The sequence below is a fragment of the Amaranthus tricolor genome, chromosome 11 (assembly GCF_026212465.1).
Source record: "Amaranthus tricolor cultivar Red isolate AtriRed21 chromosome 11, ASM2621246v1, whole genome shotgun sequence".
NCBI classification, from domain to species: Eukaryota; Viridiplantae; Streptophyta; class Magnoliopsida; order Caryophyllales; family Amaranthaceae; genus Amaranthus; species Amaranthus tricolor.
In genome coordinates this window covers 26719080-26734326 of record NC_080057.1, presented here as the reverse complement: position 1 = coordinate 26734326, position 15247 = coordinate 26719080, and the positions used below count along the sequence as shown (strand labels likewise).

At 29.8% G+C, this 15247-nt stretch overlaps 1 protein-coding gene across 1 annotated transcript; it reads right to left on the bottom strand.

The window, feature by feature from the left end:
- Nucleotides 1–4406: 4406 nt before the first annotated feature.
- LOC130827828 (U-box domain-containing protein 16) lies at nucleotides 4407–6964 on the bottom strand. The gene has a single exon (XM_057693690.1). The coding sequence runs from the start codon at nucleotides 6762–6764 to the stop codon at nucleotides 4731–4733; it is 2034 nt and encodes a 677-aa protein (XP_057549673.1). The 5' UTR covers nucleotides 6765–6964; the 3' UTR covers nucleotides 4407–4730.
- Between the last annotated feature and the right edge of the window lie 8283 nt (nucleotides 6965–15247).

Here is a 15247-nt window from a genome sequence, read left to right as displayed (position 1 = left end):
TACAACGTGTAAATCAAGGAAGAGGTTTTTGGCTGCCAATATATACTCTAATATAGTGGTAGGTCTTAATAAACATTTTTGGGTGGCTTAATTTTAATACAAATAATTAAACAGATTTAATTTAAAATTTTAGGCATTCAGTTTTATTAAACAACAAAACATAGATGTATTTATTATAATTAATTCGTAAAATATAAGTTATTTTTGTGAGGAACTATCTCTCGGTGATACGTCCTCAAAATAAGAAGTTTTATCAGCTAATAATTTGTACTATTGAACTATTATTAAATCTTTGTGTACGACGAATCTCACGGTGAAATCATCCCATACAAGAATTTGTGATAAAATATTAAGAATTTTCTCAATAAGATTGCATTCGATTTCATAATAAATCTAAAAAACTAAGAAAAATACAATAGAGTAATACTTGTAACTAAATAAATATACAAATATTTTAATGATCAAATGATAAAAAAGGATAGATTGAAAAAATAAAATTATCTCACATTATTCCACAAGAATTAATTTTTTTCGGTATGTAAAATATTTATAAACTATGCTAATTTTAAAACACTGGACAATTGCTTATAATGCTCATCCAATCAAAGTAAAAAAAAAAAAAATTAAGCCTACAAATAATTGCTAAATTCGTGGAACTACGCCTCATATTGATGCTATGGGTTGGTCATCTAATGCTATGGTGATTGGTTACTACTTACTACTATACTTTTGAATTTTGATGGAATACTCTCTTTCTTTGTAAAACCTATAATTTGTTCTTTTAACAAGCTCATACTTTATTTTCTTCTTTGTGTTTATACTATATGATTTAAATATGTAAAAATATTTAATTATATAATAATTTTTTAATTATATAATTCAAATTTAAAGTAAAAGATAAAGTTACATATAATACATAATTAGTTTAAATTTATAAAGTAAGTTTATGGTAAAAAATATCTAAATATAACTAAATTCGACAAAATAAATATCAAACTCAATAGTGAAACAAAAAGAATAGGGGAAAGGGGAAAGGTCTCATATATATGCTATAGATTTTATAAAATTCAGTATTCCATAAAATAGTATGTATTGGAATAAAACTTGTTACATCAAAGTTTTTATTATAACTTCAACTCAACCAACTAAGTATAATTTTCATGATTAATGTACACATACAAAGTCACAATTCAGTAGATACAATATGAAAGAATATGAACTATTTCATTTTCCTAAGCACTAAACAAAAGAATAAAAGAATATTTGTTTGTTGACATGTATAATCAATCATCTTGAAAAGTATCTAAATTTTAAGAGGATTAATTTTCTCTAGAATTTTTTAAAGTATCAAATTAATTCTTAACTTCATCATTATATCATTTTAAGAATTGAACTCATTATGCTTCTTACTTGAGCCGGAGGAATATTTTTTAGAGCTCTTAGGAAGGGAAGCTAGCACCAATGCCCTTAAATTCTTGTAATTATTCTTCGTCTCACCTTCCACACCCGACACCATCAACACTTGTTCTTTGGTGTCGGCTATCTTGAGAAGTTGTGTAGATAGAGAGAGGTTGAGATTGGGAATAGATTCTCTGACCTCAACTGGATCATTGTCGATAAATACTTTTAAGAGTCTTGCATGACAAGTAGTAGTAGTTGTAACTAAAAATAATAGTAATGCCATTGAGATAACTACAAATCCATCTGATGCCATCTTTTTGAACAAAAGTTAGAAGAAAATTATGATTCTTTTAGGGCAAAGAAAGAATAATGATTATGGAATAAAGGGAAGGTAAGGTCTTAGGTAAGGTAAAGAGGATTATATAAGGAAATCTATTAGGAGTGGTTGAGATGGGGAAATGAGGAATATAGTATGCATGACCTTTTGTGAACAAAAGTGAAAAGTCTTCTACAAGGAAAGTTCTTTGTCAGGTGTAAGTAATCGTATTTTGACCTAGTTTTTTGGGATACTTTAAAATGTATAGGAGTAGTGCTAAGTTTGTCACACATTGGTTTGGTTGGTGGGGAGGACTTAGATTTTGATCATCAATTCGTGTCGGTGCATATAGACAAAGTGAATGGGCTTAGTGACTAGTTAGTTTGGAGATTTTATCAATGTTGTCACCGTTGGGCCTTTGTTCTCGTTGCTCTCTATGTTCTTTTGAATATGTAAGAGTTTAATTTTTACAAATTGTTGTATTAGACTGGTTAATTGAGAAACGATCTGTCATAGAAATAGTTTATGTTTTATTGTTTTAATAGGTTTATTAGATGGACGACTACTTGTATATATATAGTAAAAGGTTTAGTTCGATTCTCAATACTCTCTCGAACGTGCCATATGAGTTTTACGAGAGCTATTTAACTGAAGTTGAAGTAGTACTCATATGTGAAATTTGCTTGAACATAATGCTTAATCTGCCGACACCTTAACTTTATTGGTAGCTAGGTGATATGGAAATCCACATTTATTCATGTAATACAAATTTGAGTTGATTTATCTTCCATATATCAATTTATCCTATTCATAAAAGCTATGATCGAGGGTATAAAAAAGGATTAAAGAAGACAAACTATACCTTTATCGAAATTGATAAAGAGATTGCAATTATTAACACCCTCATGGCATTTAAATTTATCAACTTAAATTTTTATACCAGTCTATACTACTCATAAAAATTATGTTCTGGAGTACCCTTATGCAAGTAGATAAGGAGATTGCAATTATTGACACCTTCATCACTTTTAATTGATTAATAGAAATTTAAGTTGATATATTATTCTTATATCAGTTATCATATTCATAAAGCTATGATTGAGAATATGAAAAAGGATGAAAGAAAGATAAATCATTTCCTTATCGAAATAAATAAGAGATTGCAGTTATTGAGACCTTCGCATTTAATTGATTAATAGAAATTTGAATTGATTAATAGAAGTATAAAACATGGCTTGAAAAAGTCGGGTGGGGGAAAAATAATAATGGCAAATCTGTGTAATATTGTTGGCGGCACATTTAGTTTATTGTAAGCTTGGGCCTATTTGAAGACTTGTGGTTATATGGATAATAATAAAGCTTTCATTTCAATAATTGTAATAAGCAGATAATGTTTTGTAAATGTATTCGGTATATTGGGATGTCAATTTCACTTTTTCCCATCTTTTTAAAGGTCAGCTAGCCTATAATACAACCCTACGTTACCTATCAATGAACAAATGGACAACTATGAGTCCTTTTTGCTCTTGGTTCTTCTTCCCAACATGTTATATTCTCAATTTAGTATAATTTATTTATCATTTATTCAACATTTTTGTAATTTGTTTTATGGAGGTCTTATATAAAAATATATGTAATATAGCAATTTTATTGAAATATAGGTAGGTTAACATATTCTGAGAAATGAGGATACAGTATTAACTTAAATGTTGATTGAGATGGTTGTTTGACGTAATATAATACCAACATCGTCGAATCCTCGAAGCCATGTGTTCAAATTTAGCATTAGATATTACTTATGTGGGCTTTTATGTGACATGTGCATGATAGAGTATACTAGAACACATCCTAGACTACAACTATTAACTTATAGTTCCTCCGTTCTAAAATACTCGCTATATTTTTATTATTGACATCATTTACTGTTTAAGCTTATTTTATATATCACGGCTAATTTGTAAGAAAAAATATAGTCAAGTATAATCTTGTTTGAATTGTCTAATGCCATACTTTCATAATATTAACTTTTTATAATTTTCAGACGTGTATAATTCAATATATAAATGATTAAAATAACGCATTGAATTGCGTAAAAAGTCAAATGTAATAAATACAGTGGAATAGAGAAAATAATTGGTTAAGATAATCAATGGACATGTTAATTCTATATATATATATATATATATATATATATATATATATATATATATATATATATATATATATATATATATATATATATATATATATATATATATATATATATATAACTTCAATTCATCTTTAATTTCACTCTTAGATTTTCATTAATCTAAATCCATTTCTATTAATTTGGAAAAATAAAACCTAAAACAAAGAAAAAAAAAAAGATGCCAAAAGTGATAAACAAGCTTTAACCAAAGTGAAGTACATTAAATTTGGAGGATGGAGCCAAACAATCACAAACATAAGAGTGCAATATTAATGTTATCAAAAAAAAAAAGATTGGAAACAGTTGTTGCACTGAATCTTATCTTAACTAGTGGACGTCACGGATGTCGATAAAGCTTTATATACAAAATTTAATGGAATACAATCAAAGTGCAATAAAGTCGTGGGTAGGTTTGCCCAATTGCACAAATTGTGGCCAAATTTGGCACTCTGTTTTCACTCCTACGCAGTTCATTGTTTTACACTAACAAATTAACAATCAAAATAGACCCATAAAAGGGATAAATCGAATAAATCAAACCCATATATACATTAAATTATTTCCAATTTTAAATTACTGGTACATCACTACAACTTTACTGTGAATTGTGACAAGGATTCTATGTTTTATTGATACACTCAAAAAAATAGCTATTGACAAGGTTTGTGTATAAAATTATCAAAGAAAACAATTGAAACTATATAGGCATGTACATTGAACTCCAAATTCAAAGGGAACTAAAAAGGAAAAAGGAAAGAATTTTGATACATTACCTTAGTTTTTTTTGTACAATTCATGAGGTAAATTGACAATGTGATAATTTTATTGTAATGCTACCGTCATAGAGAATTCTTCCAATATATCTCCTTCCAAACCAGCTGCCCATCTTCGGAGTATTCGCATAAGTGAGGCAGCTTTCCTCTTAGTCCTCGCAGTGCCTGTGCCCATTAACTCCCATATAACCATCTCGATGGTCGTGATCCTAGCTAGTTCGGCCACAAAGTCTCCTCCTCCTTTACGACAAATAATTACAAGGGTAGCAATTGCGCTCTCCTTTGTTCTATCGGTCCCATTTCTTAAAGTGGCCACTAGTCTTCCGATTAAATGGCTAGCCGCAACAATTGCAACATATCCACCCTTTTTCACTACGGTTTCTAATATAGTTACTGCTTCTTCGGGTAGATTGCCCATAACATCCTTTACCATGTCCACGACCCCACCTTCGACAAGCCTTCCTGCGGTATCTCTATCACCGGCTAAGGCCAATATTGCCACTAAGGCATCCCGCGAAGAACTTGTGGGACCTTCTCTTGCAAGCTCGAGTAATCCTTTTATAACTCGTGTCTTCTTGCCGAGCCTTTTCCTATACGCACTAACCCCACACAGACTAAAAATCGTAGCAGCCGCATTTGCCTTAGCTTCCCAAGTAGCTCCCGTTCGTAACACTTCAATAACACCATTGAGCGCCCCATCTATCTCCATAATCCTATCCTTATTCGCCTCAAGTATCGATAAATTAAGAATAGTTGTCACGGCATTGATTTGTAGCTTCGGATACTCTGAACCTAAATATCGTACTAATAAGGGAATCGCCCCAGCTTCCCCTATACAAGCTCGACTATCCGAGTCTGTCTTGGCAAACACCCGAAGCTCATACACAACCCAATTTACCATCACAGCTGGTAGCAAACCTGAACCTAATTTCCCTAGAAGAAACGATATCGTCATTTTTGTCGCCTCAAACGCCGCCTTATTCAAAAGGACACCGTTTATCCCTTCACTATTTTCAGCCGCCGTGTAAGGAATTCTATGCTCCCTACACCACATAGCAATCAAGCTCTTCAACGCTCTATTTGATATCAAGTTGGTGTGGGCTAGGGTTTGACCTGTCTTAGGACAGGTGTTATGACCTGATTCAATCCACAGCACGATCGAGGTTCGATCGTACGTCTGTCCTGTTGCCACGACAACAGGATCAGACATCAAATCAAGAGTAATTGGACACCGGAAATCCGCCGGAATATTCATATCCGACGAATAATTCCGGCGAATTTGATAATTTTCGTCGGAAAATGAACTTGAATTACTTGAAGAAGCGCCATAAAGAACGCATTTCGTATATTTCACCAGTCCGATTAGCGAAACAACATCGGATTTTGATTTCTCATCGTTTTGACATTGAATTTCATCTTCTAACCACTCGATCTCATCTCTGCAACTCGCTGAGTCACTCATCCCGAGTTTCGAAAACAACTCAACGAGTCTCAAGTGATTGGGAACAATTTCCTTCTTAATCGAATCAAGCATGGATAAAACCTCACATCGCAACCAATTTTCGTTTGGATCAACAAACGATTTGTCTTCGCGACACTGTTTAATCACCAAATTGCGCAGTTCATCAACATCTTCGCTCAAATTAAGCTCCTTTTCAGGAAGAATTTCAAGCAAAGTCCATAAATCTAAAGTCAACTCGTGAAAAGTACCTGAAATCGGTTCAATTTGCATCAAAAGCCACAACTTGCTTCCATCATTAGAGCAATCTTCAATCAAAGTTCGGATTCGTTGAAGTATAATAAACATTTCTTCAAAACAAAGGAGTGAAGAAGGAGATAGAAACCTCAAATCATTCACTTGACGAAGAACATCTTCAAAAATCATTGAAAGTATAGAACATTTCCGGATTATAGATGACGAGTTTCGCTTGAACAGAAATCGAGGAGGATCCAAAGAAGAGATATCAGAGGATATTAAGTATAAAGAGCGAAGAAGATCAATGGTGGAAAATTGAGGAGAGAGAAATGAGGTGGGAGATGGACGACGTCGTCGTTGAGGGAAAATGGTCGGAGAAACCGCCATTGATGAAGGTGGAAGAAGTAGTAGTTGGTCAGAGTATTTATGCCTGAAAGTTTTTATTTAGAGGAAGAAATTTCAATTTTCTCCTTTTAGGTTCACCATGTCCACGAGTCATCGATGAACCGGTGTGAAAAGATAAATTAAATTATTTTTTAAATTTAATTAAAAATATAAATAATAAGGAGTGTAAGGGTGAAAATAAAATTAAAAAATTTAGAATTTTAGATTGAAGACATTGTAGAAAATTTTAAGATAATGAAATAGAAAAATTAATATGGATGATTATTCAAACTGATCTATTAAATTCTGTTCTAATATTTTAGAGCAATTATTTTTATTGAAAATTATATAGTTTATTATTGACAATTTCAATTTAAGTTGTTTGGTATTGTAATTGTTGTTTGTTTACCTAAATTATTTTAGGTCAAACTAATTTGGTCAATATTTTATTTTATGGATTTTACTCATAATTGTTAAGTATATTTCGGCATAGTTGCATTATTTAATTTTTGGAAATAATTTTGGAAAATTGATAAGGTCAAGTTATTAGTAATAAGTTTACATGCTTATGAGTTATGATATAAATCAAAATTTTAAAAAGTAATTTGTAGAATTGTTATGCCAAGTTTTTTGCAATAATTGAACTCAAATTATTAAATTTATAATTATTACATTTAAACTCAAATATAACTATAACTAAATCAAAACACGCTAACATAATCACTATTTAATATTGCTTACGTGTCACAACCTCAATAAAAATATTCCTCAAAAGCTCAATGATGATATCATTGTTTTTATGACTAATATTTATATATTTGACTTTATTACTTTCTAACTATGACTATAATATTATCCATATTGATACATTTTATACTTTTTAGGTCACATCATTTAATGTATTAAAAAAACCATATATTTTATTTTTTTTCAATTATTTATAAAATCTTATCAATTTTATTTATTAAATGAGTATTATTTAAGTGTATTGGATATTTTAAGTTCGTTAAAAAATAATATACTTTTATGAGGATTTTTTTATTTATACAATTGAAATTGGTTACTTAAATGCAATGAATAAGTCTAATATAATTTAAGTTGTGAATACCTTTATGCAAGTCACTTATATTTTTTATGACAAATTTTTTTTTTTTAACTTTTATAAAATAATTTTACATAAATATTTATGTTAAATTTATAACTAAATTTTCAGAATCATCAGGGGTATGCAAAATGGGACGGACCGGTTGCATCTTGTCCGAGCTCTAGGTCTTACTTATTCTTCATTCCGGGTTTTCGGTTTGGTCCGGTCTAAACCCGGAAAAATCCAGGTTAGATATAAAAGTAATTTTGAAGAGGAATAATATTTACAATTCTTATGTACATATACTTATTTAAACGGGTTTATATTTTTTAAATCTAACACAAAATAATTTTTAAACTCAAATATTTTAATTTTATAATAATTAATTTGTTAAAGTATTTTAAAATCTTATATTTTTTAATTTATTTTTGGTATTTAAAATTACTTCTGATCTAACCGGTCTAAACCCTGATCGAACCGGGAGGAAACCAGGTTAGATCGGGACCGGTGCAGATGGAACCGGTCCAGTCTTAGAATATTCAAAATTCTGGTCTTCCAGTCCAAAGGGTTTTGCCGGTCCGGTCAGGGTTTGGACCGGTGAACACCCTAATCATCTAAGTGCAAATGCAAAGTATGATACAAATCAAACAATGTATGTAATGTATATAATTATTCAGAGTGAAATGAGATATATCTATAATGTAAAATTTATTTCTTAAAATTTTAATTTCTTAAATGATATAAATATGTTGATAAATTTAAAAAACTTCAAGCAACAAGTCTTTAGAAAGAAAACTTCTGGAGTAATTGAAGTTTATGATTAATAATGAATTAATGATTTAACTATATAAATTCAATGTGATATTCTGAAATAAATTCTACAGCTCTTTTCCTTGTTGATGGAGATAGAAATTAGGTTTGATGTAATTTTGACATTTTTAAAGTGATAACTATTATTTTAACATATTTATCAGAAGTAAAGAATTAAATTTGTATCAATTAGATCATGTATTACTTTTTCTAAAATAAATTTAAGTTTGATTCTCAGTGCATTTTCATTTTTTTTTTCTATATCTAACATTTAAAAAATACTTGGTAATTCAAATAGTATTGAATACTTTTACCCAATAAAAATTAACCTTTTACTTTCCCTTTTTTAAGTAGGGTTTGGTTGTTTTCTTCTTAATGTTGAAGGGAATCTTGATTTATTTTTAGTTGAATAGTGATGATCACTATAAAGAAACAAAGTATACACCAATTTGGTAGAACTGATTTGACCCGAATTTAGCATCATATATTTTGCAAACATTGATTTTGGACATCCAACTTTGAATTCAAGCTGTCAACTAATATACTATTAATACATAAATTGTAGAACAAAACAAGTTGAGTTGTTGAATGTTGAAACCATGGTTTTTATTCAACTTTTAGCAGTTTGTTGTTTTATTTTTTTCAAAAACTTTTACTTATTTTTCACACGTTAACCGAGATAAGTAAAAGATTAGATGTAATTCGAATATAGATGTATAATTAGATAAACTAATACTTACTCTAATTAAGATAAACTTCGATTCTAAATGACATTGTACTCTGAGTAATTTTAGCTATTTTAAGGAAAAAAGTGTCCAAATTTAAATGTTTTGGAGACGTTTTCTTATGAATTTTCTTCATTGTCTTTTAAGTTTTGAATTATCTTTTTCGGTTCACACTTATATTTAATAATAGGTAACGAATTTTAAGCACTTATAAAATAAATTCTAGTATTATATTTATGATGTTTAAGTTTTTACGATGGAATATAGCCACACTAAACTTATAAATGTAGGTAATAACAATAATTTTTTGCTTTATTTCTCAATTCGTCAATTTGAATGTGCTTTATATGATGTAAAATATAGAAAATAAATAAAAACGACTAATTTTATGATGTAAAAAATTACATGGAGTTACTCAACTGTTAGCTTGGAGTATAGTTGACCTTGACATGATGACTTTAATTATACATTAATTTATACTAGAATTATACTATTATTTTTCATTTTCATCACTTAATAGTTAATACCGTCCAAAATCTTGGGTTGTGTTTTAATATCTCTGTTTTGAATTACTTGTTGTACAAAGATTTTTTCTTTTTGCATTGTTTATTATTTTATATAATGAGACTAATATGTACGTAGAAAAAATATAGTCAAAGGGATATTGTTTAATCATCTACTCAAAATTTTTTAAAATGTTAACTTTTATAAGATTTTATTTATGCATAATTCAAAATATAAATGATGAAAATATCTATTAAATTACATAAGAAAAGTAAAATATATAGTACGTTCAATGCAACATTGAAAATATCTAAGTACTTTTTGTATTCTTCATCTTAATTTTCAGAAAATGTGATGGATTAATTATGAAGTTTAGAGTTGCAAATTAAACTTGCAATTTTGAAGCTCTTGGGACGGAAGGACTAATTGATTACATGAGACTGGGTGGTCAACTAAGGGCAGTTGTGATTTGTGATAGTAAGCAAACCCTCTATCATCACATAATTATTTGCCCTCACAAAAGACAAATGAATAAGATATTATTATTCCATATAATATGATACATTATGAAGTGACCTTATTCCTAATCCTAACTATGAAATGGTTTTTGAATGGATAATTAAGCGGTTGTGGCCCTGCTGCTGATGCTATTCTTGGTTGCATTGCTAATAATTAATATAACAAAATAACTTCCATTAATATAAATTTGTATTTTATATATAGAATAAATATGGTTCAATAATCTTTTATACCATCATCCTTTTTGTTGGAGATGCAATGGATTGTTGCCATCTTCCAATCATGATGTATGTACTCTAACTCTATGTGTTATAGGTTATGCCAAAATGAGTATATTGAATTTGTCTAAGTGCATTATAGTATGTTTTGAATTTAGTTATATTGTCTAAGTTGTGTTGTAGGTCGTATTTTGAATTCATGTACTTATTTAAAGTGTTGTAAGGTATGCGGAAATTAAATATTATGAATTCAGGTATATAGTCTAAGAGTTATAGGTTATGTTGATATTAGTATTTTGAATTTATGTATATAATCGAAGTGCTATTTGGTATGCGGATATTAGTATTTTGAATTCATGTACATAGTTGAAGTGTTAAAGAGTACGCAGAAATTAGTATTTGAATTCATGTACATAGTTAAAGTGTTATAGGATATGCTGATATTAGTATTTTAAATTCATGTATATATTCTAAATGTTTTAGGGCATGCAAATGTAATTAGTATTCTGAATTCATGGACACACTTGAAGTGTTATAGGGTATGCATAAAATTAGTATTTTGATTCGTGTATGTAGTATAAGTGTTATAGCTTATGTGGATAATAATATTTTGAATTCTGGTAATTCGTATCCTCACAATCTACATAAAAAACTAATTACTTTTCCCCTTACTAGAATAGATTTTCAAGTTTAAAAAAAAAAAAAAAACTATCATCTTACACGTACAAGAGTATTATTTGGAGAATCATAGGCTTTGCGGATAGTGTTCGGTGTTCCATGTTTGGCCCATGAGATCATGTCTAAAAGGGGCTAAAGTCCAAGACTCACATGTGAAACTAAATCCTCATATGTGAAAATTTGCCAGCTAATTAATCTTAGGAGAGACCGACCTAAAAAAAAAATAATCATATTTTCAAAATTTGTATAATTAGTTGGGTCATTAACTCATATATGATGCGCGTTTCATTGTGAGATCGTCTTATATAACAATCTGTGAAAGATTAATATCTATGTACGAGTTAATATTATCATTTCGGTAGCTTTGATGAATTAGCTTAGCGATCCAACACAAGTATTCTAATTGAGAAGAAGTACGTTGCATGAGTTCTATCATGAAATATGAGTTATCAACACGATGAATTAAGGAAACTAGGATAAAATGGCACGACACTCACCTCTAATATATGTTGAACTAACTCGACTCACCTCTAATATATGTTGAACTAACTCGACTCACCTCTAATATATGTTGAACTAACTCGACTCACCTCTAATATATGTTGAACTAACTCGACTCACCTCTAATATATGTTGAACTAACTCGACTCACCTCTAATATATGTTGAAGTAACTCGACTAATAGAATTTTCAATCCTTCTAGAAAAAGACAACTGTAACAGGCTCAAATTTCTTAACCTTAATCTTCCGATTAATTATTCCGAAATTTCTTTTCGAATTCCTAATCCTTTGGTTATCTAATTCAAATCACCTTTAATTCCTAAACCTTATTCCGATTTTTGTAATTTCTTCCAAATATTAAACTTAAAAAAAAAATATATATTCTTAAATTTCTTTATAAGCACTAAAATATTATTTTATTATTTTATACTACGAAAAGTAAAATTTTAATATTATATTTACGGTTTTATTAAAACGTTACGTTTAAATTTCGTTTTCTTAAACCAACTTTACTACTTATCATTTTAACTTTACAACTTTGATTTAATTATTTTATACCTAAAAATTAACTATATTTTTCTTATTAACTTTAAGTATAGTTTTAACTAAAATTTTCTAAGTAAACTATCATATTTTCATAATCAAACCTTAATCATACTTTCCCATTAATCTAAAACATTTCACTAGCATAAACTAGAACAAAAATTTGATGAATCAAAATCCTTTCTACATCAATCCATAATGTTCATCACTTACACAAGCTATCACCATTTCCTTACACAAGTTATCCTTCTTCTACACTCCAAATTCTTACACATCCACTTACACACTCCAACTCTTACACATTCACTTACACACTCTAAATCACTTACACAAGTTAACCTTCTTTTTCATACAATCTTATGAACTAAAAAGTTGCCCAAAACCCATTATAAATACCCCTCCTTAGCCATGAGATCACTTGCACCCCCATCATCAAATCTTTCTACCATTCTTTCTTATATCTTCACTTCATTAACATCTTACTAACTTTATACCCTTTTTATTTGTTGAAGAATCAAATGAAGATGGAGCTTGATCTTATCACTTCTTAAGCCAATAATCATCAACTTTTGAAAAGTCAAGTATTATCTTTTGAAGCTTGGATATCATTTTCTTTTGGGTAATTGAAGATCTACTTCTTCGAAGCTTTCTTCGAAGCTTGAAACCTTGAAGACTTTCTCTTTTGGAGCTTATTTCCTTAAGTTCTTATTATCCTATTATTATTCTCTTACTTGGTTTAGCACCACCTTCAGAGGAAAATGGTACACATTTTCTTAACTCTCTCGTTATGTGATATTTATTTATGGTTACTCGATAATATAAAAGCATGATCAACATGATCTTATTTTAGTCATTTAAACTTTATATGGTAATATTAAAGTCATATCCAGTTTAGTGATATTTTTGTCAAAACAATAATACTTTTGGGACACTCGAAAAAAAAAGTCATATATGGAAATTTTTGATTAATATGATAATATAAATATATATGAATTTTACTAGTTAAATAAACTTATGTGTTTAAAATGATTCCATATCATCTTGGTGTTTTGATAAATTTTTAATCGATTTATTGGTAAAATAGTCAAACAAATTTGTTAAAATGCTTAGCATTGTTTTTCTCTAAAACTCATTTCATATAGATTTTGGACCCTTAATAACTTGTCGGATTATGTTATTTTTATAGTGATGATAGATCCGTTTTACTATTTTACTAGTTATTTGATAAAATATGTTATTAAGTACTTAGAAATATTACCCTTGACTGTTATGATTATTTATGACACAATAATGACTTAGTTTAGCCTCAGGAATCTTAGTATAGCTACGAAAATTTGTTATTTAATTAATATTAATTTATTAGATACTAGTAATTTGTTTCTATTAAAAGGGTAGAATTGTCAAAAATTTGACTAGTGGAAGTTTGACTTATAAGAATGTAAACTATTTCGGTTTAGAGTCTTGTTTGATATTGCATGATATTGATTGTATGACTCTGATAGTAAGGTAACGTCGAACCATGGACCGGCATGTAAAATCCCGGCGTCCGTGTTAGCCGGCACGTAAAATGCGGTGTCAGACAGGGGGTCCGAGAAAAACCCATCCTGTGAAGTCTCGAGCATAACAGTATTGAGAGGAGTGACGACTCCCACTACAGTTAGGGTTTAGGACTATGGTCCTCACCTAACCAGACCCTTACATATATCAGTTGTCATTATTGTTGTGATCTTGTGATGTGCTATGATGGTAAAAGAGGCTTAATTGAACTTGATTAAATAAGCATTAAGGTTACCAAGTATTTAGTATCAGTAATGAACTTCTGCAAGTATTGAGAATGTAACTTAATGGCTTAGTAAAGGTCAATAATGAGTAATAACCTTCTATATTGTGCTTGATGATTATTTTGTAAGCATGATTTAACTATCGCATCATAAGCTTGTTGAGAAAATTTTACTCGGCTTTATCGCTGACCGATTTAATCGGTTGTCATCCGTATTATGGATGACAGTATTTTGCAGGAAAAATTAGCTCAGGTTTCGATCCAGGCCGCAACTTTAATTATTCTATCGAGGACTTAGCTTCAATGATTTTACTTGATGACTATATTGTACTTATGTTTTTTTATCGTATTTAAGTAAACCTTATTTTATATTTTCTCAGTTGTAAGATATATTTTTACTTATGTTTTGAACATTTTTTTTATTTCAAATGGTTTTTAGCAGTTCGGCGTTTTACACTTCCGCATTATTTATCTTAAGTATAATTATTAATGTTAATTATGTAACGAGAGTGCCGCTCCTGCTACACGTGGTATCAGAGCAACCCTGCGACCGTGGCTGATAGTGTTCAGTGCACCTAGCGGGGGGAAAGATCCTGAAGTTATGGTCCAACGAGGACGTTGTATTCTTAAGTGGGGGTGAGTGTAATACCCCAGATTTAGCTTGAAAAATGATTGATAGACTACTCATATCAACAAGGTGCATCTTCTTTTCTTGGGAGTCTATTTGCTAAGAACTCCACAGTTAAGCGTGCTTGGTGGAGAGCAATCTTAGGATGGGTGACCTCCTGGGAAGTTTTCCCGGGTGCGCACGAGTGAGTCCAAAGTGCGCTGGAAAGACTTGTGTTGGTTTGTGGGGCTAGTCTACAGTCTCCAAGAGTAGTCATCAGCGGTCTAAGGGGCCGGGGTGTTACAAATGGTATCAGAGCTAAAGTTACTCGAATCTTGGAATTTTAGTTCCATGTGAAAGGCTCGATAGCTGACTAAAAAAATATATATATATATAAATTAAAAAAAAAAAAAAAGAAGAAAAAAGAAAAGAATTTCAAATGATTTTCAAAACAAGTCTTCCTAAAAATTCTATTTGTTTTCTATGTGCTTATGTGACTATGTGTAAAAACGTGCCA

Bases quoted from the DNA above. Each gene is read 5' to 3' on its own strand.
- LOC130827828 (XM_057693690.1), bottom strand. From the start codon at position 6,764: ATGGCGGTTTCTCCGACCATTTTCCCTCAACGACGACGTCGTCCATCT.